The 26,423-nt window shown below is 40.6% G+C and overlaps 1 protein-coding gene across 1 annotated transcript; it reads left to right on the top strand.

Moving 5' to 3' along the window:
- The first annotated feature begins 584 nt into the window (after window positions 1-584).
- LOC103601950 (chromosome unknown open reading frame, human C8orf48) lies at window positions 585-1,946 on the top strand. Its single transcript, XM_008586353.1, is given in 1 exon segment — window positions 585-1,946. A coding segment is annotated over 1 exon segment (987 nt). The 5' UTR covers window positions 585-627; the 3' UTR covers window positions 1,615-1,946.
- Window positions 1,947-26,423: the final 24,477 nt, after the last annotated feature.

Raw genomic sequence — 26,423 nt, 5'->3', positions numbered from 1 at the left:
GTGTGAAAGGCCTGAAACCCGGTGATGAGAGAAAACTGCTTCTGTGCTGGAGCACGGACACCTGCGCAAGGTGTCTCGTGCGGCTTCAGCATTCGCACTTTCACCCTAAGTCCTGGCCTACAAACAGGCCGTCCCCTGGCTGTGAGACGGGAGGACAAGTTTCTGCTCGTGCATTTTCGCCAGAACGTGTGTGTGTGTTTTTAAACTTGGATGCATTAAGGCGGGGTATACGCTTTCGGACTTGTCACAGGCCACCTATCTCTACTGGCCTTACACATGTGTGCCACTTGTCTGACTCCTGAGGCAATGGAGTTTGCAACCTCCCTTCCTACACTTAGATTTTGTACTTAAAACAGCACCTACGAAGCGGAGCGGGAAAGCGGCAGAAGCGGGTCGGATCGCTGAGCGGAGCGAGCGGCACCGCGCAGGCGCAGTAGGAGCGGCGGAATGGGAGGAGCGCCGCACCATGGTCCTCACTGCGCATGACCTGTCCGCGTTGCCAAGGCAGCGGCGCAAGCGTCTCCCGGAAGACGAGCGCCGCGGAGCTCTGGGCGTCGGCTCAACCCTCGCTAGTTCCCGAGCCGATCTCGACCAGGACAAAGCGGATGAGAAGCCGAATCTGATGCAATGTCACGGCCGTCTGCCCAGAAGCCTGGGGATTCAAAAGAAGAGCAAGGAGAATCGGCCCATCCGGACAGAAGTGTTACGGCGAACCTTTCTCATGAGACATTCAAGTCCTTTACTGATGAGGTACAGAGTTGCGGTTCATTCAGCTCCTCGGGAGGACGGCAACCCGGGCCGCATGCCTCTGGGAGCAACTCGGACAGTGGAAAGCAGACTACAAGCTTGGAACAAGGGGACGAACAGTATGAACCTTCGGACTTCGAAGATAATGAAACGAAGTTGAGTAAAAAATGGATCAGCTACCTCAAGGGTAAAGAAACGAACTCTGGAAAGCACTCACCAGACACTAAACTTAAAACAGAAATCGCTCGGGTGTCCGATGAAGAACTGAATGCCCTGCAGTCTTTTTGCAGCATTAAGATAAACTTGATCCATCATAGAGTGGACTCTAAAAAGAGCAGCAGACGCAAAAAGCTGCAGTTTAGATGGGATGCAGAGGCTTCAAAGACAGATGCCTTAAATTGTACTGTCCCTGATGAGCTTTTGAACAGAATGTATTTTAAAAACATTAGGACAAAAGCAAAACAGGTGGAAGCAGCTAAGCAACATATTTCTTCTCAGTGTCCCAGTTGTAACAGGAAAAGAGCAGAGCTGGCCCAGTGTGCCTTCTTGAAACAGAAGAAGACTTTACTGGAGTCACATCTACTAGAAAAGAAAATAGATGAACATCTTCATACCAAAGACTTTCTCACCCGTATTGGAGAAGCACATCAGGACCTTCCCAGGCTTTCAGATGACCCTAGAATAATCTGGAAAAGACTGAATGAGAAAAGTCAGATTGGATACTCTGGTTGTGAAAGGTCAGATATAGAGCAGAAATTGTAGCAAGATAGAAATAGCACTTGTCAGTCATCTATTTCTATGCCACTTCTCAAGCCACTGTTTGTTGTAACCAAACAGGAGATGGTGGTTATTAATAGTAATGTGTAATTTTGATAAATGTTCCTGTTGTGTATTTGAGTAATTACCATTATTTCTACAGGCACTTTGGAAACTAAGACTACTGTGCTTCCTTCACAGGTTTGAGGACTAAGAACTTTCTATCCAATACATTTTTCAGATTACAGAAGACAAAGTTGTAGTTGGAATAGTTACAAAACTCTTGCAACAATCCAGGAGAGAGAATTGGTAGTTTGGACTAGGGTGTTGACACTACAGAAAGAAGGAAGTAGAGAGGGTAAGATACTTAGGAAGTAATAAGTGACTGTCTTTTGTAGTGCAATGGTTATGGGGATCTAATAAAAGATAAATGTTAAAAAATGTTTTGAAGTTTCTGACTTGTGTTCCTGGATGAATGGTAATTTATTTCTTTAAGTAGAAACATTGGAAGAGGGCCATGTTTGATGGGATTGACTGAGAATATAATTATTTGGACATGGTTATTAGTTTGAGGTGTTTTTGAGACATCCACATTGGGAGTTTGAGGAAACATTTAGTTATTTGTGCTTGCAGTTTAGAGAAAAGGTCTATCCTACAGATTTGAAACAAAGGGGGGGAAATCACTGACATATAGTTGGAAATTGAAGCCATAGATGTGGTGAGCTATTCTGGAAGACGGTAGACAAGAGAAGCAGGGTTAGCACCAAATCCTGAGAAATACCAGCAGATAGTGTCTGGGTAGAGGAGAATCAGTCTGCGAAAAAAACCTTGACAAAAGATTATCAGTGGGATAAAGGAAATGGGATGTGTAGTCTTATAGAGGCCAAGGAAAGAATATTTCAGGAAGGGCGGGTTGTCTAGGCATGTCAGTGCAACAGAGAGATCATGTAAAGATGATTTAGTCATGTGTTGGGCACTGTTGACCCTTAGCAACAGCCATTTTACTTATGGAAATTGGGTAGACAAAGTAGATTGAGGGATAAATGTAAGGTAAGGAAATAATGTGAATATAGACTACTTGAAAAGTTTAGCTGTGGGGGAAAGAGAGGTGATGCTGGAGGTAGATGTAGAATTGAGGGAAGAGTCCTTGAATAAATTGTCTTAAAAGACATTTTGGTCATGAAGATATTATGGAATTTCTATTATTCATCCTAATTCCCATTATGAAGAAATAGTATCACTCTCTGAGGAATATCATGGTATTTTGAAAACACATTTATGAGGAAAATTATTAGATGGCATTCTGAGAAATCATATTTACTATTTATTTTCTCTATAAAAATTTTTTTTTTCCTTTTTGTCTCTTTTTTCGTGTCCGGCAATGGATTGCAACCCTCAGTGTCGCGCCCGTACCGGACCGGGACTGGCAACGGGATCGCAACCCTTGGCGTTGCGCCAACACCTCGCTCAGCCAGTGAGCGGGAACCAGTCTGTATGTGGGATCCGAACCCTTGGCGGGAGCGCTGCCGCGCTCCCAAGCAGTGCACTGTAGCAGTGTGCCACTGGGCCGGCCCTCTATAAAAAATTTCTAAAAAAAATTTTAAAAATATAAATGGCATTACATAGAGGTCATTTTCCCACATGTCTAACACTTAAACTATTTAAGAGAAAAAATAAATTTGTAAAAAGCACAAGAGTTTTTGTATCATTCTTTAATATTGCTCTTTAAGACCTTCATTTATGTACAGATATTCTTTTTTCCCATAAAATTTAGCATATTTCTTCTTAGTAAGTCATTTCTAAATAAAATGGAAAAAAATCACTACCATTTTCATAACACCATTTTATTTGAAATCCACATCATGTCATGCTTATCTTTGGCATCTCAGTATATTCACATATCATGTAATCAAAGTTCTGAATAGTTTTCCACTTCATTAAAGGTCATGCTCCACCCTTTTAGTCAAGCAAGCTGGAAATCTGAGTCATCTTTTATCCTCCTTTTTTTTTTTTTTTTCAGTTCAACCCCTAGCTAATTACTTGTTAGCAAGACCATTAGATCACACTCTTCAGTGTCCTGCATGACTTATTTCTGTCTCATTACCATTCTTCTCATCATCTCTGCCCTCCCACTCCTATTTTCTCTCTTCTTCAGTCCATTCTCTATATACTTGTCAGAAGTATTTTTCTAACGAACAAATCTGTTCAAGTAATTTGTGGATCCAAAACAAAACAAAACAAAACAATGCTTAATGGTTTATCTCTGCTGCAGAAATAGTTCAAACTAATTAATGCCACGTGGAGGTTCTTTAAGATCTGGTCCATATTTATCTTTCTAATTTCTTCTGTTTTTCTCCCCTCTTTATTCAGGTCTTTCTACAGGACTCGCAATTCCCTGAGCTCTCTTGTTTTTTGTGTCACTATGGTTTAAATGTACACATCTGTTTGGCTCAAATTCTCTTCATTGCCTTTTTCAGCTGTTGTACTCCTTTTTTAGTTTTCAAATTTTATTATTGTAAGTAGGTAATGTATTTACATGATTGAAAAACAGCAAGGATATTAAAAGGGTTAGTATACGATGTCTCCCTTTCCCCTGTTACCATGCCATCTCATTCTACACTAGCCTGCCCTGCCAAAGTGAACTCTTTACTTGCTGGATCATGAGGCAGTCAGGTATCTTTGAATGAGAGCAAAGGTGGAGGAAATTTGGAGAATTTGGGAGTGGCCATTTACCAACCAGGACAGAATTATTTATATAGTTTAACCAGGACAACCTTATTTGTGTGTAGGGGCCAAATATAAATAACCACTTAGATTAGTTTCTTATATATTCTTGCAGTGCTTCTTTATGCAAATACAAACACCTAAGCTGCTATTAGTACCACTCAGTGGCATTACATTCACAATACTTTGCAACCGTCACGATTATTTCTAGAACTTTTCATCACCTCAGACAGAAACTCTGGACTCATTAAGTGATAACTCCCCAGTTTCCCCTCCCCTCAGCCCCTGGTAAACTCTAACACACTTCCTGTTTCTATGAATTTGCCTATTCTAGATATTTCATAAAATTGGAATTGTATAGTATCCGTCCTTTTGCATCTCGCTTATTTTACTGCATAATGTTTTCAAGGTTCATTCATGTTGTTGCATGTATCAGAACCTCTCTCATTTTTATGGCTGAATAATGTTCCATATATATATATATAACTATATAAATCACCTGTATGTTTGTCCATTCATCTGATGATGGACCCCCTTCGGTTGTCTCCACTTTTTGGTTATTGTGAATAATGCTGTTTTAAACACTGGCATACAGGTACCTCTTTGAGCACCTTTTCTCAATTCTTTATGGTCTATACCTAGATGTAGATTGATGGATCACATGGGTCTATGTTTAGTTTTTTAAAGACCTGCCAAAATGTTTCCATAGCAGTTACAACATTTTGTATTTCCACCAGCAATGTACAAAAGTTCTTCACATCCTTGCCAATACTTTTTATTTTCCACTTTGAAAAGATTACAGCCATCCTAGGAAGTTTAAAGTGGTATTGCACTGTGTTTTTGATTTGCAATCCCCAAATGACCAATTACGTGGAGAATCTTTTCATGTGCTTACTGGCCATCTGTGTATCTCTTTGGAGGAAAGTCTATTTAAGTCCTTTGCCCATTTTTTTTTCCTTTTTGTCTTTTTTTACTGACCGGTAACGGGATCGCAACCCTCGGTGTTGTGCCTGCACCGCGCTCAGCCAGTGAGCAGGAACCGGTCTCCACATGGGATCCGAACCCTCGGCGGGAGTGCTGCCGCGCTCCCTGACGGTGCACTCTCCAGTGCGCCACCAGGCCGGCCCATTTTTTAATTGAGTTGTTCATTTATTTTGTTGAGCTGTAGAAGTTACTTATACATTCTGGGTAATAAATTCTTATCAGATGTATGATTTATAAGTGTTTTCTCTCTTTCTGTGGGTTATCTTTTTAGTCTCTTGATATTGTCCCTTTGATGCAAAAAAGTTTTTAATTTTAATGAAGTTCAATGTATCTATTTTTTCTTTTGTTGCTTATGCTTTTGGTGACATATTTAAGAAACCATTGCCAAATCTAAGGTCATGCAGGTTTGCCCCTATGTTTTCTTGTAAGAGTTTTATAGTTTTACATCTTAATGGCTAAGTCTTTAATCCAATGTGAGTTCATTTTTTTTGTTTATGTTTCAAATAAAGGTCCAATTTCATTCTTTTGCATGTGGATGTACAGTTTTTTCAGCACCATTGTTGAAGAGATTGTTCTTTCCTCATTGAATGATCTTTGCCCCTTGCTGAATCAGTTGACCACAGAGGTGACGGCTTATTTCTGGACTCTGAATTCTATGTCATTGGTCTTTATGTCTGTCCTCACTCTGGTACCACCCTGTTTTGATGACTGTGCTTCGAGTTAGTTTTGAAATTAGGGAGCATGAAGCCTCCATCTTTGTTCTTCAAAATTTTGAAATCAAGAAGTGTTAAATCTCCATCTTCATCCTTCTTTTTCAAGATTGTTTTGGCTACTTGGGGTTCCTTGAGATTCCATATGAATTTTAGGATGAGTTTTTCCATTTCCGAAAAAAAAATGTTATTAGACTTTTGATGGGGATTGCATTGTATCTGCATATTACTTTGGGTAGACAATCATCTCAAAAATATTGTCTTCCAATGGGTGCACAAACAGATATATTTTTCATTTATTTATGTCTTAATTTCTTTCACCAATAATTTGCAGTTTTCAATGTAAAAGTCTTGTCCTTACTTGGCTGAATTTATTCTTATTCCTAAGTATTTTATTCTCTTGGTTGCTATTGTAAATGGAATTCTAAAGAAAAAATTCTTTTTGTATTGTTTATTTCTAGTGCATAGAAGTACAGTGGATTTTTGCATGTTTATTGCTGTGAATTGAATGTCCTCCCCAAACTCATTGAAGCTTAATCCCCACTGTAACTGTTAAAAAGGTGGGGAATCCTACTGTAGTAATTGAAATGTGAAGCCGTAAAGAGGTGATTAGATTGTGAGGACTAGTGTGTCCTAGTGTGGACTGTGTCCATGGAGTAATGGGTGTGGTCTTGATGGCTTTAAAACGAGAGCAACTGAGAAGCTTAACTCTCTCTTGTGCAACCATTCACACCATGTAGTACCCTGCTTTGCTGTGTAGAGCTACCACCAAGGTCCTCACCAGATGTGTTCCTTGGATTTTGGATTCCCTAGTCTCCAAAACTGTAAGCAATAAATATTGTTTCTTTACAAGTTACTCAGTTTTAGGTATTCTGTTATAAGCAACAGAAACAGACTAATACAGAAAATTGGTACCAGAGAAGTGGGGTGTTGCTTATAACAAATACTTGAAAATGTGGAAGCAGCTTTGGAACTTGGTGTTGGGCAGAGGCTGGAAGAACTTGGAGGAACAGGCTAGGAAAAGCCTAGATGCTAGTGAGGATTTAGAAGATAATACCAGGGAAAGTTTGGAACGCCTTAGACACTGGTTAAATGGTGGTGACCAGAATGCTCATAGAAATATGGACTGTAAAGACTATTTGAAGAAAGTCTCAGATGAAAATGAGGAAGAGCTTATTGGAAACTGGAGCGAAAGTCACCCTTGTTATAGAGTTGCAAGGAACTTGGCTGCATTCTATTTATGCCCAAAAGCTTTATGGAATGTGGAACTTAAAGGTGCTGAATGAGGGTATTTGGTAGAAAAAAATTTTTTAAGCAGCAAAGCATTCAGGAAGCTGCATGGATATATATAACAGCGTATGTTGAGTTATGGCAGAAAAGGCATGAAGTAAAGGCAGAATCTATAACTAAAAGGAAAGCACAGGGTAAAAATTGGAAAAGTGTCAGTCTGCCCACATGAAGATTAAGGAAGTTTGCTCAAGAGAGGAAACTAATCATGTAGCCCAGCAACTGTTTGCTAAGAGGATTAGTACAGAAGAAAGGGATTATCAAGAGAATGGTTTGTACCCTCCATCATGGACCTAGAGGCCAAGGAGGACCAAATTTTTCTGGGAGACAGACCTGGGGCACTGCTGCCCTGTGCTTCAGCCTTGGAATGCTGCTCCCTGCATCCCTGATGCTCTCCTGGGAGCAGCCCTGTCTCAAGTGGCCCATGTGTGGTTTGTGCAGCAGCTCTGGAGAGTGCAAGCCAAAGTCTTGGTGGCATCCACGTGGTGTTAAGTCTGCAGGCTTGCAGAATGCCAGAACTTTGAAGGCTTGAAATCCTCCACCCTGATTTCAAAGAATGTATGGAAAAGTCTGGGACCAAAAAGAGATCTGTCACAGGGGCAGAGTCACTGCATAGGGCCTTCACTAAAGCAATGCCAAGCAGAAATGGGTGGTCAGAATTGCAGCACAGAAATCCCACCAGAGCCAGACCTACTGGAACCATGAGAGTGGGACCATCATGGAGACTCCAGAATTATGGAGCTACCAGTGCCCATTGTCAGCCTGAGAGTACTGAAGGATAGCTGGAGAGCAGGAAGGCCAAAGGAATGGAGCTGCCTGAGGACTTGGGGACCCAACCCCCACACCAGCATGCAGAAGATGTCAAACATGAAGTTAAAATACATTATTCACTAGCTGTAAGATTTAATGGCTGCTCTGCTGGGTTTCAGGTCTCCTGGAATCAATGTCAGTTCAGATCCAGTGTCCAGTAGTCACAGAAAGATCTGATTATTTCCCTTTCCCCAATGCACAGTTACTCTGATAAAAGGCTATAAGTCCCTTTGGGGGAGGATGGGAGAAAAATTAATAGTATAAATTTTTGGTGGTGTACCAAGGTCTTCTTCAAGGGGACCTGGCTGCCCCTTCATTCAAGGGGTGCTGGGTCTGTAAGCTGGCTCAAGTCTGGGAATTGACTGAGGGGCTGTTTTTTAAAAACTCTCTGTTTTTATGATTTGAGTTAGACTTTTGTTCACTTGACCTAGAAGTTTTCTGCTTAAACAGATCAAGCAAGAATTTAGTAGGCTTCTGATCTATTTAACTTATATAGGAACACCATGATTAACTAACCAATGCCATTGATCTACACAAGTCAGACTATTTTGATTACTGCTTTGTCTCTGCTGTCCATAATGGTAACTGCAGTGGATTGAATTATGTAGCCCCCAAACTCACTGAAGCTTGAATTGCGTCCCCCAAGTTTTATGTATTAGAAACTTGGTCCCCACTGTGACTGTTAAGAGGGTGGGAAATCCTATTACGATAATTGAAAGGTGGAGCCTGATTAGATTGTAGGACCGTGCCATAGTGAGTGGATTAAAAATGATGGTCATGGGCATGGTTCAGAGGGCTTTAAAAAGAGAGTGAATGAGGAATTTAGTCTCTGCTACATATTTTTCACAATGTTGTAGTCTGCTGTCACTGTTACCACCACCAAGGCCTTCACCAGATGAGTTCCCAGCCTCAAAAACTGTAAGCAATAAATTTCATTTTCTTTATAAAATACCCAGTTCCATGTATTTTGTTATAAGCAACAGAAAGGGACGAATACAGCAACTTATACCCACCTTGCTTTTGTCAGTTGACTGCCACCACTTGGTCCCTACCACTCTGGGATTTAATTAGTTCCATTGCATTTAGTTCCAATTGCCTGGCTGTGATTCCCACCATAAGGTCAGGTCTGCAGAGAAGAGCAATCACAGAGCTCTTCAGGGATGCTGGGGCTCTCCTCACAATTCCATTTCTTACTGGAATAGACACTTATTCTGGACATGGATTTGCCCTCCCAGCCTGAAATGCTTCTGCCAAAACTACCATCTGTGGACTCAAGGAAAGCCATATTCATTGTCATGGTATTCAACAAAGCATTGCTTCTGACCAAGAGACTCACTCCACAGCCAAAGAAGTGCAACAATGCACTCATGCTCATGGAATTCACTAGTCTAACCACGGTGCCATCATCCTGAAGCAGCTGGTCTGAGAGAATGGAGGAACAGCCTTTTGAAGTCACAGTTCTGCACCAGCGAGGTGACAATAACCTGCAGGGATGGGGCAAGGTTCTTTAGAAGGGTGTTTAGGCCCTTATCAGTGCCCAATATATGAAACTGTTTCTCCCACAGCCAGGACCCATGGGTCCAGGAATCAAGTGGTGGAAACAGAAGTGGCACCACCCACCATTACCCCTAGTAACCCACTGGCAATTTTTTTTTCTGTAGTTGTGACTTTATGCTTTGCCGGTCTAGACTTCTTGGTACCAGAGGGAGGAATGCTTCCATCAGGAGACACAAAAATGATCGTCTTATTGTTTATCATGTACCATAGGACTTACTGGCTTTAAGTCATGAGATATCAGGAGAAAGGTAAATATCACCTAGGACTTTACCTCCCCTTCTGGGAAAGGCAGTAATGCTTTATTGGTAGTATGCAGGATAGTTGCATCATGTTAGGCTAAAGTATTACGTTATTGTCCCATTGGAAGATTAAGTGTGGTTTAAGGAGATGAGTATGGAGAACAACTTGACAAGGGATGGTTAATTCTAGGGGTCAGCTTAATTAGACCAAAGAATACCTAGAAACCTGGTACATCTATATTTTTAGGTGTGTCCATGAGGGTGTTTCCACAAGAGATTAGCATGTGGGCCTGAGCGGACTAGGTGGGAAAAATCCGCCCTCAGTATGGGCGGGGACCACCCAATCTGCTGGGGGCCTAGCGTAAAGAAAAATGTAGGAGAAAGCGAATTTCTCTCTAACTGCATCATCAGCTTCCCTGGTTCTGAGGCCTTTGGACTTGGACCGAGCCACGCTACCGGCATCCAATTTGCAGATGGCCTGTCATGGGACTCCTCAGCCTTCACAATCATGTGAGCCAATTCCCCTAATAATCTCCTCTTGTCTCTGTCTTTCTGGAGAACCCTGCTTAATACACATACTGTTCCATCAGTATTTTGCCTTCGTGTAGCTTTTTTTCTTTAATTTTTCTCTCTTTATCTTTCCATGAATCTGATTTTCTTTTAGTGTGTATACACATTATTTTTTTCCATGGCAAATTAGCATGAAGTTTTTGGATAAAACATCCTTCTAGGAAGCATGCAGCTAATTAATCCAGTATTTGTTTTTAAGAATTTAATACAAAATGATAGTTCTATGCAATCCAAATTTTCAAGTAGTAAGTCATCCAAATTGTTAGTTTTAGAGATTATTGGTGACTTTCTGAAACTTTGAAATGAGGTAAAAATTTTTGATGTTAGAACTAGAAAATAATTTTATTTCTTCCTGAATAAATTCAAAATAATGAGTATTCGTTCTCTGAACCTGTTTTAGCTGCACCAAAGAGATGCCACTAAAGCTGAAGTGGAAAGCCCAGTAGATTAGGTGCTAAGAATCCACATAATTCCTCGATGCACTAAAAATGTATGTGGCAACTTGGTACAGAATTAAACAAATATATAATTAATATCGTAAGGTACAAATTATATAAATATGTATTTATTTAATGTTTTGTAATCTAGATTTCTTATCAAATAAAATAAAATTCTGTACCCAGAAACAAACCTGTACATTGAGCAAACGTTACAGTAATAAAACCCTTGAAACAAATAAGTAATGTGCTAGATTGAGAGAGAAGATAGCTCAGCCCTGAACATCTGAGTCATTTAAACTCCAGTCTCAGAACTGTTTAGGAATGTTTGGGACACCCAGCTCAGAATACCTCTAATTTTATTTTTTTATTATTTATTTATTTATTTATTTATTTTTTTGGTCTTTTGTCTTTTTCCGTGTCCGGCAATGGATTGCAACCCTCAGTGTCGCCCCCGTACCGGACCAGGGACCGGCAACGGGATCGCAACCCTTGGCGTTGCTCCCGTGCCTCGCTCAGCCAGTGAGCGGGAACCGGTCTGTATGTGGGATCCGAAGTCTTTTTCCGTGTCCGGCTTTCCGTGTCCGGCAACGGATCGCAACCCTCAGTGTTGCCCCCGTACCGGACCAGGGACCGGCAACGGGATCGCAACCCTTGGCGTTGCTCCCGTGCCTCGCTCAGCCAGTGAGCGGGAACCGGTCTGTATGTGGGATCCGAACCCTCGGGCGGGAGCGCCACTGCGCTTCCCAAGCGGCGCACTATCCAGTGCGCCACCGTGCCGGCCCGAGAATACCTCTAATTTTAAACACGTTAGTTTATTTCATGATGAAGCCTAATATAGTAATTTAGCTCGTTCTGCAGCTAAACAGGTTGCAAAGAAGTAGGAATTGTGACTCTCTGTGGTTGGGGGCTCCCTCTCAATTTTGTCTAGAACTGACAGATAAAAAATACATACACAAATAGTTAATTGGAGAAACAGAAAAGGAAAACACAGTTCAACTTCTATTCTCAGTTGATAATACCCTTTGGAATAGAGAATTCAGAAATTTTCCAAATTACAGTAGACTCAAATTACAGTGAAAATTGCAAAATTCTATCAGAGTGGCTCATACAATCATAGTGCCTGTTTTTGATGAGCCCACTGTTTGTTGAGTATTGACTGAGGTTTGGGAGAAAGTATGTTGTGGTCGTCCCACTCAGAATTTGCTTTGGATCTCGAGACTAATGGTACCACACATGCAGTGAGAAGGCATGAAAAAAGGTTTATTATTTATATTACTTATATAATAAGGGTTTCTGGGGGTGATGCAGTAGGGTAGACTCCCAAGTAGATCTGCAAATGGCTTGAAGGCGAGGAAAAGAGATTGGCTTCGCTTTTATTTTAATTAGGGGTGGGGCTGGGGGACTGCCACAGGTGAGCTGAAGCTGGCCTGGCTTGAACTTCCTGTCAGTATGAGAGAAGGAAGCTAGCCCAGATGTGGGGCAGGGGTGAGATTTAAAAGTTTTCAGCTGTGAAACATCAAAATGGAGTAAGACTCTTTATTGCAACTTATCCCTAATATTTGACTGATGACCGAAATACTCCATCTTTCATTTAATTAAAATTTAACTTTATGCAAAGTACACCATAATGGTGCTCTATGAGGACTGCAGCCTAAGGGCTGTGAAAGTTCCACTGAATATCTTGTTCAACAGCCTGGCACTGTGTACTTTGAGACGTGAAATGAATGCTTGGTAACTACTAACAATGACTGGAACTCCGAGGAGGATAAGGTGAGGTCTTGTATTGTGGCTTTAATGTGTACAGAGATGTGTAATCTTAACTTATATTTTTGGTATGTGTGGTGCAAGAGATTTCCATAGTTATTTTTCTCAAAGGGGGAAACTTTGGATAAATAATTGCTGTTGCTATCATTGGCAAAAGCAGATGACTAGACCATTGACAATGGCCATGATTCTATAAAAATGCACCAATGGAACCAGTTGTTGGCCAGAGCATCAGTGCTAGGATGACAGCTTAAAGTTCAGCCAGATCTGCCAGCCCTTGGATCCTGTTATCAGGAAGGTATGTGTTAAGAGATGAAAACCAGCTGTTCTCCAGTGAGTTCCATCATGTGTACCTTTTACGTTGTCTATAAAGGGTACAAATTCCCATGGCTGCTCACTCTTTTAATCCCAAGGAGATCCCCAGGTGTTTAAGGAGTCCAAGACAGGAGTGACCTCCTCTCACACCTTGTCAACTGGCAAGAGAATGAGGACAGAAGAAGCTACCCTTTCCTGTAAGTCGGATACTCCAGAGGGCAGAGACTTAGCTCTATCCCGTAGGTAACATTTCTGTTTTAGCAAAGAGGCCTTGTTGGCCGGGCTGAGCTTGCAGGATGTTGCTTCCATTACCCACAGAAAAACATGGAGGGTGACGTGCTCAGGGCCTGTGAGGACCTCTGTTTTTAGGAGAAATCAACATGCAACCGGCAATTACCACTGTGATGGCATATAGCATGAGACTGCAGAGGGCAGTTTTTTACACCAGAAATGCATGGGTGACTTATGACCATCATGGGTGCCCCAGAGATTCCAGGAATATGAGAGGAGGCTGCTAAAGCTTCAATAGTGAAGGATGTTCTGGGAGTACAGAGAAGAGGCATTAAATGGGAGCGTCTACTGAATTGCAATTCAAACTGATTCTAGAGCCCTTTGTTGCAGGGGATCCAATTCAAGATGGGCCAAATTGTGAGTAACAGCATAAATAGGCTTAAGTAAAATTTGTAAATGAGAAATACGTTGTCTCCAGATCCCAAAAAGGCCTTAAAGATGTTGGGCTTCTTTTGACATTGTAGGTGCTGAGTCAGTTGATATTTCTTGACAGTGTGAGAGATGCAGAAGCCCCAGCTGATCAAATAATTTTCAGAAATTTAACCACAGTGGCCGGCCTTGTACTATGTGCAGGGAAATGCCTATCTCCTCTGTGTGAGCTCTTTGGTGAGTATTTGTATGATTGCAACGAGTATGTCAAATGAATATCCTCGGAGGCTATCATCCGTGTGATGTTATCTCTGGAGAAAGTTGGATGTAGCTAATATCTAGCCTGCAAAGATTGTGTGCAGTAAGAGCTGCTGAGGTGCCCTGTGAGTAGCCAGTTAAAGGTACGTTGTGTCTCTTCAAAGGTGAAGGTAAACTGTCTCTGTTGAAAAAGGCACTGAACATGACATTTCAGTAAGATCTCTGACTATAAAGTATTTGCCTGTTGCTGATTGGAAGTCAGCTGGCTTCGTATTGGGCTTGGGGGCCTGCACGTGTGGGACTGCAGCATTAAAGTTGTAATAATACACCACAAAACACCATGAACCACCATTCATTCTTTCTAGGTTTAAGAACAGTCTGACTTGGGCTGTTAGTGGAGGAGTGGAGAGATAACCACCCCTCTAAATGGGAGTTTATGATAGATTTCAATCCTTGAAGACCTTGTTTTAATTTCCGTTAAGGTGTATTAACTATTTTAAATGGAGGGTAGGGGTGGAGGTCCGTGGAGCCTCAACTTATCAAGCATATTCTATGTGACACTGACCTAATCAAATTGTAGTTTGTCACTCAGTGGGTCAGAGTTTCCATGTCCATACAGGATATTTTAGAGCAATGAGTTCTATAGTATGAAGAATTTAGGCAAGGTCATTGTTCCAACGGTTAAGGTGAGACATACCTTTTTTCTTTGGTTTTATGATCAGTAACTTCCCTCAAATTTTAGGGATACCTTGGTTAAATTTAGTGAGATCCCCCAGTATAACTGTAATTTGAGCTCAGTATTAATTAACAGCATGAAATTTTGCCAATTGGTCTATCTTAATATGTGCTAAGTTAATTCATAACCTACATTATAGAGGGGAAAAAGGCCCCACCAATTAGCAACTTTTATATTTTTGTTACATAAATTATTTGAATAAATTTTGCAGTCCCAGTAGGGTCAAATTGTGACCTTTATTTCAAGTTTTTGTTTCCTCTTCCTGTATTCAGGATTTGTGTGTGTGTGTGTGTGTGTGTGTATGTGTGTGTGTGTGCATGTGTGTGTGTGTGTGGTTACTGGAGATACTTTGTGGGGAGGGTTCTCTCTACCCTTCTCATATTTATAAGTGTCTTCCTGTAAAGCGTCTCGAATCATTATCGTCAGGGTTAGGGACTTGCTCCATGACAATTATTGCCTTGTTGGGTTTAAAGATCTCAGTTGATTTAAATTAACCCTTTGGATGTGCCACAGGAGGTGGGAATGTGGATTGGAAGCATGAATGTTTTTCCCTGTAAACTTAAGGATCAGGTTCTATAAAGGAAAAAAAAGTGTTTTCCTACTCTCACAAACTCAACATTTTGCTTTTTTCTTATTAGTTTTCATTTTTTTATGCATCCGGTAAACCAACATCCTAGGAATTTGATCTATCTCTAAAATCCACTGTTAACTTCTACCTTTAGTAACTGATCTCAGCACAGCTTGTGCTCCATACAAAGGGTGACCACGTGGCCACACGGGACTAGAAGCTGCCTCCTTTCTCTAATCAAAACTCATCTGTTCTCTTCTCGCACCACATGTTTCAGTGAGTCAGAACCATTCTAGCAAATCCTACTTTACTAACACAAATTTTGGAAGGAAAAAAAAACATTTTTTTTTCTTTTCCCCCATCCTCTTTTATACAGTCACTCAACACTTCTGCCACCAGATGTCTGGGGTTTTTCCCCCCTCACCAAGCAATTCTCCAGTGGACACCAACTGGGTGTACAACAATCCAATTCAGTTCTGACACTACCTGGATTACAGTCAGATCCCACAGCTTAAGGGCTCAGTCCCACAAGACTGCCCCCTACTTCAGATGTCAACAGCAAGTGGTAGGCTTAACCTATCCTTCTGACTGATCTGCTATAAGTTGGGGGTTCCATTAATTTGTTAAAGCAGCTCACGGAACTCAAAAGAAATACTTATCTACATTTACTGGTTTATCGTCAAAGATATTTCAAAGGGTACAGATGAACAGTCAGATGGAAGAGATGCACAGGGCAAGGTGTGAGGGGAGGGTGCAAAGATTCCTCGCTCTCTTCAGAGGTGCCACCCTCCAGGCACCTCCATGTGTTCAGCCATCCAGAAGCTCCCCACACCTTGTCCTTTTGGGTTTTTATGGAGGCTTTGTTACACAGGCATGACTTATTATATCATTAGCCATTGGGGATTAACTCAGCCTTCAGCTCCCTTTACTTCCTACAGGTTGGGAGGTAGGACTGAAAGTTTCAATCCTTTTATCACAAGGTTGGTTCCCCTGGCAACCTGCCCCCATCCTAAGGCTACACAGGAGCCCACTGAGAGTCATCTCATGAGAACAGAATTGCTCCCATCACCCAGAAAATTCCAAGCAATTTAGGAGTTCTGCGTCAGACTCTCCTATCACTTAATAAATTACAAAGATCTTTGGAGCTCTGTGTCAGGAAACAGGGGTCAAAGACCAAATATCAGAACAGAAGATTCTCCTAGTGCCCCTATCTACAAGAGTGTTAAGAGCTCTATGTCAGGAACTGGAAGCAGAGACCAATATATAGATGTATATTTCTTATTACATCACCATATGCCACCTTGTTTTGGGGCAACAGAGGCATAGGTAGTAACAGCAGCAAAAACATGTGGTGCAGTCCTAGTGAGCCATCTGCTTTTAGAAGTGTGGACCTCAGCATGCCACATGCCAAGTGTTCCACACGAGCAACCACCCAATCAATGGGCCCATGTATTCCACAGAGTAACAGTATTTCCTCTGAGAGCACTCTATGGGAAGGTGGAAAATGCCTGGTTGAGAGACACGACAATGGTTACAGGCTAAGAGTTGTTCACCCGATGTAGCATCAGTTGTAGCCTGTGCTGGACTCGAGACACGTAAGTCAATCTGAGAGACATGCTTAGGTCTGGGCCGAGACACATGACCCAGAGCTACTTTAAAGAAAGCCCCAAGCCCGTATTTGCAGAGGTCAGTTATCAGCTTCTGATTTAGACTGGGTAAACTATAACTACAGCTTGGTAGTAGCACTCAGCACAAAGCAGCACAGTTCAAAGCACAAGCTTGATGGCAGAGACCAGAGCCAGTTAGCAGGTCAGAGCAAATGAAGGAAGACCCTCGGTGGTGGCATTGCCTAGATATCCCGCTCACTGTGCCAGTTACTGTGGTCATCCTGCAGAAGTGAGATGGACACCCATGAAAAATTTAGTCAGTTGCCAAGACTGAGGATGAATGCTCATGGAAAAGCAGTGGAGTAAATACCTGTTGCCTAAATAGGTCTTCAGTAATGGGGTTCAATCCTTGCAGATCTTATTTGAATTTATATTAGGCTGTGTTAACTATTTTAACTGGAGAGTAGGGGTGGAGACCCACACAAACAGCAGGCGGGCATGAAAAGGTTTATTGTGCACACAATTACGCTTTCTGAGAAGAGCAGGACAGCCTCTGGAAATGGCAGGAGGCTTTTATCATAATGGGGGCATAAGGGTGGTGAGCGTACCCAAGCACGCACAGGGTCTTGCGTGGTTTCAAATTACTAGTGCCAAAGGAAGGAGTACCCCCGCTTTCGTGGTAGCAGTTCTCTCAGATGTGGGGTGGAAGGAGGATAGAGAGTTGTGGGCTTGAAAGTTGTCAGTAGTCAAACATCAAAAATGGAGTCAGACTCTTTATTACCACGTATTTACTACTCTAGCCACTCTTTGCAATGAATTAAGGTATCTGTATGCCCGAGGGATCTCATTCTGTTAGAGTCACATTTCATCATCCCTCATCTCTAGTTCTAGCCCATAATTGCTCTCTGCTAACCACACATTTTCTGCTAATGTTTCCCTTTAGTCAATGTTAGTGAACTTCAAGAAAAAGGAAAAAACAGAACTTTGTTGTAAATAGGCATCTAAAAGTTAACCTGTTCCAAACAGAACTCTTGCTATTTCCCCCCAAATCTGTTTCTATTCCAGTCTTCCCCATGTCAGTAAATGAAACCATCATTCATCCATCCATTCGGTCAAAGGAAAGATCTGGGATAAGCTTCACTGTTTTTTTTTCTCTGATGTTCCACATCCAACCCAGCTACTAACCCTGCATTTTCTTCTTCCAACATTTATCTAATGCAACCCATTCAAGGGTCTTCATATCCATTGTCACCCACCCTAATCAAGCTTAAACCGTTGCATTACATGTCTAAATGGTTTTTCTGCTTTTGTTCATCACCCTATAATCCAGTCTACCTAACACAGGCAGGGGAGTCTTTCAAAGATGTGCACCAGATCATTGGACAACATCTATTCAATAGCTTCCCATAGAATAAAATCCAAACTCTGCACCTTTGCGTACAAGGTCCTACATGACTGGGCTTCTGCCTGTTTCTCTCTCCCTCCCTTCATCCTCATCTTCTTCTTTGTTTTCTGCTTTGTCTTTCTCTCTAAAAAGATATTGATTGTACTTCAGACAAATTGAAGTTCACAAATGAAAGGCACTGTATTAGTCTGGTTCTGTTGCTCATAACAAAATATGCAGAACTGGGTATTTTATAAAGAAAAAAGAAAAATTTATTGCTTATAGTTTCTGAGGCTGGGAAATCCAAAGTCCAGGGAAAACATCTGGTGAAGGCCTTGGTGGTGGTGACAGTGATTGCAGAGTATCACGTTGCTAAAATGGTGGAGCGGAGAGAGCAGAGAGAGACTAATTCTTCATTTGCTCCCATTTTAAAGCCCTTTGAACCATGCCCATGACCACTATTTTCAATTCATCCACTAGGCATGGTCCTGCAATCTAATCACCTCTTCAAGGCCCCCTTTTCAATTACCATAATAGGATTTTCCACTCTCAACAGTTACAATAGGAATTAAACTTCAATGAGCTTGGGGGATGGGGTGGACGCCCAGTCTACAGCAGGCACCTGGGAAAAATTTAATGCATTTAAAAAATAAACCAAAATCTGTGTGTGTGTGTGTGTGTGTGTGTGTGTGTGTGAAGAGCTAGGACAGATGCACATATCCTAGTGCCATAGGATCTTTGGGAGAGAAAATTTTGGAGGAAAAAAAAGTCCAGTCTCCCTGGTGAATACTAAATTCATCTCTTAAATGCCAGAACGTTTCCACAGCCTCTGGGGATAACTGTATAGAGCTCTAGGGCAGCAGCTTTTCGGAGCATCAGGATATGGTAGTGCACACACTGGAGAGATTTTCTCTTGAAAATGAGAGGTGAGACAAAAGGAACGTTTCTTCAACTACCTCTTCAAGAAAACACTATAAATACGATATTTAACACTTTCATGTCACATGGCCACACAGACAAATGTGTTAATTCTTTAGCAAACTGTTGATTTTTTTTTAAGCTTCTAACTTTATTTTTATTTCGGTGGCTGGCCTGTATGGGGGATCTGAACCTATGACCTTTGTGTTACAAAGCTGTGTTGTAACCAGCTAAGCAACCAGTCAGCCCCCAAATATTGATTTTCTGGAGGAAAAAGGAAGTAAAGAATATCGCTCCTTTTGTTAGAGTCAGTGGTTCTGAGCTTGGTTGGTTCCTTTGGGGAGGGAGACTGTGGCTATATGATAAAAATTGCAGTGAGTGTCCTTGGCTTCCTTAGTGCGGGCCCTCAGTGGCCAGTCACCTTACGAGGTTGTCTTTGGAAGGGCTGAGTTAGGTGGCTGATTGGACGGACATGTATTGGGTGCGATCCTGGCCAGCGATCAGGGCGACTCACTGGATCCGGGAGAGCCGCTGATCATCTGTGAGCTGGCTGAACTACCACCATCCTGGCCAGACTTCTGTCTGTGTGTTTGTTCTGTTGAGCATCGGTAGAAAGTGTCTGAGTGCCTGACTGCAGCTAGGACAAGCAGAGCTTCTGCCTTTGTAGATCTTTCCTGCGTTGGTCCTGTTGTTTTGCATCAGCTGCGTGGTCTGTCCAGGCCCACTCGGGTGTGACAGACTTGGTGCTGGATATAGACAATGTGAACTGCTGATCTTATCCACCTTGCAACTTCTCACGTGTGATCTGGCCCTGCTGAGGCCATGCTGTGATGATCTGCCTGAGCCGGATGGTGGTCATGGAGCTGCAATCTGCTGGTTGCGCTGCTGCCGCCTCTGCATCTGGACAGGAGTGGCTCTCTCATGTCTGCTTGTATCACTCACGTTGTCACTCATCCTGCTTCCAGTATGCAGATTTTTTCCATTTCTCACAGCAACAGTTTTCCCCTACCTCCTCCAAAGTGTATTCAATTACTCTTTTCTGGCTTTTTCTCAGTATTCAAATTTCATCCCAAATACTATGAGGTCAGAGACCTACTGGAACACTCTACATAAATTGTTTTCCTCCCACCAATTACTTCCCATCCTATGTCCATGGTTATTTCCTGCAAAGGACTTTTAATAACCTGAAATTATCTTATTTAAACTGTGACCCTATATGAATTGGATTATTGTCATAATTTGGGACAATAAAAACATGTTGCAAAATAGCATGGAATGAAGGTCTGGCCTGCAAGCAGGAAGCAGTTATGCTTTGTGGGTGCAGGAACCCCTGATGAGAGAATTGCGATTGTTGCAGGTAGCTTAGCTGGGGTGCAGAGGCAGGCCCATTTGATGAGACATGGGACTCTTCCAAAGGCAACTTTGGCTCAAGGACTCTTCACTGGTTTGACTAAATCTTTCTTGGAACTGTGCGCCGACCAAGGCTCTTCCTACCCAATCCGCCTTCCTTCCCTTTCTCTTTCCATGGATTTCAGTATTACCTTGTAGTTTGAATCCTTTCCCCACCCTCTCCTGATAAATCCCTTGTGCTCTAATTTCATCTTAGCCTCTGCTTTTTGTAATCAAGCTAATGCAGTACTCTCTATAAAATAATTTATTTATTCAATAAATATATTATTGAAGAACTGCTATTGTCTAAACAGTAGGAATTTAAGGACTAAGACATGGCACTGCCTTCAAGGAACTTAGCGGCTTTTAGAACACAGGAATGTAAACATGTAAGCACACACACACACACGCACATTTATATAAAATACAATGTGGTCAGTAGAGTGGTAAAAATACTCTGCATATAGTCAGATCTTAGCATGTGTAAGGGAATTTATACAAGATAAGAAGATGTCTGAGCAAAGTCTGTAAGGATGTGTTTCTGGAATACAAAGAATGAAAACATGAGAGTAGAGGCATGGGCATACGGTACACCATAAGACCTTAACGAACTTGAATTTTACTTTGTAATTTATGAAAGCATTTTACTTTTCCGGGGCTGCTGTAACAAAGTGCCACAAACTGAGTGGCTAACACTGTATAAATGTATCGTCTTAGAGTTCTGGAGGCTGGAAGTCCAAAACCAAGGTGTCAACAGGGTTGGTTCCTTTCGAGGGCTGTGAGGGAGAAATCTGTTCCAGGACTCTCTTTCAGTTTCTGGTAGTTTGCTTGCAATTTGTGGTGTTCTTTGGCTTGGAGACAAGCCACCCGATTTCTATCTTCATGTTCATACTGTGTTCTCCCTGTGTTTGTCTCTCTCCAAATTTCCCCTTTTTATAAGGACAACAGTTATATTAAATTAGCGTACTTGATTAACTCTGGAAAGACCCTATCTCTGAATATAGTCCCATTCTGAGGTATTACAGGTTAGGATTTCAATCTATAATTCTTCGGGGGATATAATTTAAACCATGACAGTGGGGTGAGGTAAAGCAGAGGAATGAAGGGTCCAGCATTTCATTTTAGTGAAATCATTCCAGAATCCTAGTCAAAGACAGTTATTAGACACAGTGATTCTCAAATACGGCTGCATATTAGAATTGTCTGGGTAGATGTCAAAATATATCAATGCCCAGGCCCTACTTGTAGATATTCTGACTTAATTGTCCTAGAATGGAGATCCTGGCAGCAGTGTTTTATGAAAGCTCCTCAAGTGACTGTAATACGCAGTTGCATTTAGAACCGCATTTTTAGGGTGAGACTGCTTGAAACAAGAATTCCAATTTGGAGGCTGCTTCAGACAAGTCTCTGAGACATGGCATCACTGGTAGGAAGGAAGAAGAGAGTAAGAGGTAGATGGTTTCTAGACACAGGGAGTGAACCAGCAGGACTGATGATGGGTTGAATGGTGGAAGGGGCGTAGGGAAGACTAAAAGATGACTCTCATGTTCTCATCAGGGACATGCCGGTGTCATTAGCAGATATTAAAGATAAAAGAAGTTTGTTCTGTTGGGGGAGTGCACAATAATTGAATTGAGTTTTTTTAAAATTAAACTTGTCCTTTTGAGATCATTGTAGATCTACACGCAGTTGTAAAATATAATGCAGAGAGATCTCATGAACCTTTACCCAGTTTCTCTCAGTGGTAACATCTTGCAAACCTATGTAGTACAATATTACAGTGAGGATGTCGACACGATGCAGAGCAATTCCATCACTGCAGGGATATATTGAGTTTGATGTGCCTATAGATAGAGTTCAAGTAAGACTTGTTAAGGATGCATTCTATAAGAAATGCCCCTTCCCTAGTTTTGATCACTCTAAGGTACTGGAAATCTGCCCAAACTAAGTAAGATTCATGTATCTCAGATGCCTCAGTGTAATAATACATAGACATGGACGAATTTTTAAACTAGGATTTTATGCAATACTTGTCTAGCATTGAGTTGGAAATGCACATAGGTAGCCATTCCATCTATAGAACAAGCTCAACTTAGGGAAATAGTTTACACACACATTTGCACACCCACTGATAGCCACACATATACACCACAAGCATGTACATACACAGATACAACTTTTATTACAACAGGCAGAATTTTGTGAGTGGCCCCTATATAAACCCCTCACGTTTGAAGAGAGTAACACGATTCTATCTTTTAAAGAGTGTGCTTTTGTTTTAACCACAGCCAAAGAAAGAGAGATTAAAAACAGCTGGAACACACGTCTGTTTTCACCTCCTCCATCTGGAACTTTGTTTTTGGATATAATAGACATTTTCCAAACAAACCTCTGTTGAACAAAATGATAAATGTGGAAGGGATATGCATACATGTATGATCTTCGTTTTGTTTGAAGAGCTTTATAGAATCCAAAGCAATGGTGTGTTTTTCAAACACAAATCTAAAACTTTGAACATGACTCACAGAGTTTGATTTTGATGTGTGATGTGACATTTAATATATAGTTTAAATTGGGCAATGTTGTTAACTACAATGGGCTCTTTAATCAGTAGGTCCTATTTACCTAGGAAGTAAAAATGAAGTCTTTTATGACATTTTGATATTTGAATAGAACTATTAGACAACTAAAATAATGTGCCAGTCAATCCTTAAACTTTCTTTCAGTATGTACTTTACTCTCAGATTTATCCTTTTCCTTAAATTTCCCCCCAGAAACTGCTAAGACCTGTATCATGCCACGCCTCAATTATATAATAACTTCCTCTCTCTTCCCGATGGCAGTATGCTTTCATAGTAATACATCCTGTATGATAATTCTAGTTTAATCTTTTAAAATGGCCTTGTTAACATCACTCTAGTTGTGTGTAGACTAAAGCCCCAAATCCTTGAATTGTATTCTATAGGTTCCACTTCAGTTTTCAGCAGAGGTTAGGAGCCCAGGTTTTAATTCAGATAGTTTTTGGTTCAAATCCCAGTTCATCCAATTACAAGTACTGTTTAAAACAATTTATTGTCCTAGCACAGCTGATGAGTTTTGCAGACCTGAAATTAGGTAATAGAAGAGAAAATAGATGAAAAATGTTTAGAGATGAAGAGAGAAAATGGTGTGGCACATGATATCTACCACTGGCTACTGGGTAAATCACCCAAGAGAGAGAAGCAACGAAAAAGAGAGGTTAGGAAGGGGAAGGAGGAAATCATTATTTCGAATTTGGCATATGACGTCTAGATGAATCTATTTATGCCACAGTAATTGAGAGCCAGAGAAAGAGAGCAGAGACAAAGATAAAAATTTTGGAGGCAGCAGAAAGTTATAATTGCCATATTCATCCAACATAAGATCACTGAATATAAATTCGCTCCACTACAAAAAAAAAAAAAAGATAGCCTGAGGGTATAGCATATTTAAACCCTGCAATTTTACTGGATAATAAAGCAATAAAATTAAAGTGTATTCCATAAAAATGACAGAAAAAAGTATTAAACAAAAGTTCAAATAAAAATCTTGGTACCATTTACCTTGAACTTTTGGCTCAATATAAGACGATTCAGAACTTATGGCTACTTGACTATCTCAGCAGCTGTTTTCATAAAGACTGAAGACACGACTTGGGATTCATGGTTGAGTGATATTTATTAGACTCGGAGAAGTATGGGGCTGGGAGAGGTCATGGCTACTCTTTTACTCTCCGTTTAAGGAAGTTACTATTATTATTTTTTTGTGTGACCAAGCACATAGTTTGGGGATAAGTGAGGAAGAACAGGGTCACCTGTTTTATAGCCTAGATTACCCCAGGGCAGTCAAACGGGTGACAGATGGAGTCAGATTGCCCTACGTTCCTATAAGAGAAGATATTTTTCGCAGTTCTGGACCATATCCACTCAACATAAAACAGAATCTGATAGCAATTATGGTTTGCTAGAGCACAGTGAGAAGTCAAATACCAAAGCCAGTTCTTGCCAAGTTTTTCTTTACATTTTAACCACATGATCCATATTATTCATTAGGCTATCCTTCATCTGTCTAAATAGCAGGCTGTTGTCAGTTTATAAAACTTAACCATTCTTAGCCCAGACATGCTTATGCACGCTTCTTGAAAGTTATAAAAGAATGGAAATTTTGTATTTCAGGTAATTACAGAGAATGCTAATTGAAAAACTAGAAACAAAACTGAATCTAAGAATGTTTGCAAGAACGAAAGGAACATTTACTGTCAGAATACTGAGCAGCAGTGATTTTCCATTTTTTCTGGGAAAATTTTAGTAGACCCTTCTGGCAGCTTTGTGATAGGCACTTGTGGCTAAAGTGCACGCGCTCTCTGAAAGTGGCTTTCAGGTGAACGTTGACTAGTGTTGCACTGCAGAATCCACTGGAAGCTCAGCTATTAAGTCATGGAAAATCATCTTTAATTTGCACTTATTTTATTAAGTGAACTTGAGGATTTTTCTCATGTTGATTTTTTTCATGTTGATTTGCATGTTTCTTATTTTGTGGACTGTTTATCTTTTCTGCCCAGTTCTGTATGGAATGTTCTATCTTTTTCTCACAGATTTGAGGAGCTTTTCATATACCAGTGGGTTCAGTTATCTTTTTTCTAACAGATATTGTGCAAATATTTTTTCAATTTCAAAGAATATTAAAATATAAATGGTAAAAGGAAATATTTTAAAAATCATGTCAAAAGAATTACATACACTATAATCTAAATTCTAAAAATATAAGTATAAACATAGTGTTTTGGAAAAAAATGAAAAATGAACTACACCAAATATATTAACAGGAACTATCTGTGTATGGTAGGATTACTTTAAATTTCTTCTTTGTATAGCTATATTCTTTTCAAAATTTCAATGATGAACAAGTATTATTTTAAATTGTTATGAAAAACTTACCAACGTTAGGAAAAAACCCCAACATGTTCTTAAAATTCAAATGTGTATGTATAGGTAGGTAGGTAGATAATCATATACACATGCTTTCGTTTTGTTTGTTTTGTTTTGTTTTCTTTCTTGGTTTTTCCCTATACATTTTTTTCCATATTTATTTGGATTGGCACCAAATAAATTGTATATACAATGTCAGAAATATTTTTTATTTGTGGTCTCAACATCTTTGAATATCTTTCCGAAATTCTAGTCATTTCCCACATTATGAGTCCTGCCTTTCCAAAGTAGAAGCTATAAAACTCACATTCCCAGTCTCCTTTGCAGCTACAGTATAGACCTCTTACCTAGTGAGTTCACCAACTGGAATCACGGGCAGGAGAGTTGCATTTAGTGGTGAGCAGAGAGAGGGGGTGGCCACACATGCAGCAATCAATGCTCTAATAAGCATGATCGTGGAAGCAGCTAGTTCTTTGGATATGATAATGGTGGGAGCTGAGCATCGTGGGTGCTGATAGGAAGGCACTGGTGTTTTCGTTAGAAATCCCCTCATGATATGGTTGGGCAATGGATTTTGCTGTTCAGTTTCAGAATTTTGCTTTCTAGCCTTCCAGAATATTCTGGGAGCTTCAAAATATTCTTTACTGCTAAAAGAGCCAGAGTGGGCTCTGTATTTGAAACAAAAAGCCCTATCCAGTGACTTAACAGTAAATATTTGTTTTTTGTCTTTCAATATCTCATTAATTTTAAACAGCTTCATGCACATTCTGCTGTTATTTAAATGTGCTATAATTTATTTACTCCGTCATATCATCCATAGATTGATTGTTTTTTCTCTATCAATATAATTAAAGGGCTGCATTCAGTACTTGTGTATAAATGCAAATTTGTTTATGTTTTTTTCCAAAGAAGATATTCTCAGAATAGGAATTACCAAATCAAAATATTTCATACTTTTCAATACTTTTTACAAATTTTACCAATATTTTCTTCATTATAACCCCCTCGGAGCAATAAAATAGGTAACTTCAAGGGATTCAAAGGTCACTGTGGC

Source organism: Galeopterus variegatus, unplaced genomic scaffold (assembly GCF_000696425.1).
Source record: "Galeopterus variegatus unplaced genomic scaffold, G_variegatus-3.0.2 Scaffold3952, whole genome shotgun sequence".
Classification (NCBI taxonomy): Eukaryota; Metazoa; Chordata; class Mammalia; order Dermoptera; family Cynocephalidae; genus Galeopterus; species Galeopterus variegatus.
This window is presented reverse-complemented; position numbering and strand designations above follow the sequence as displayed.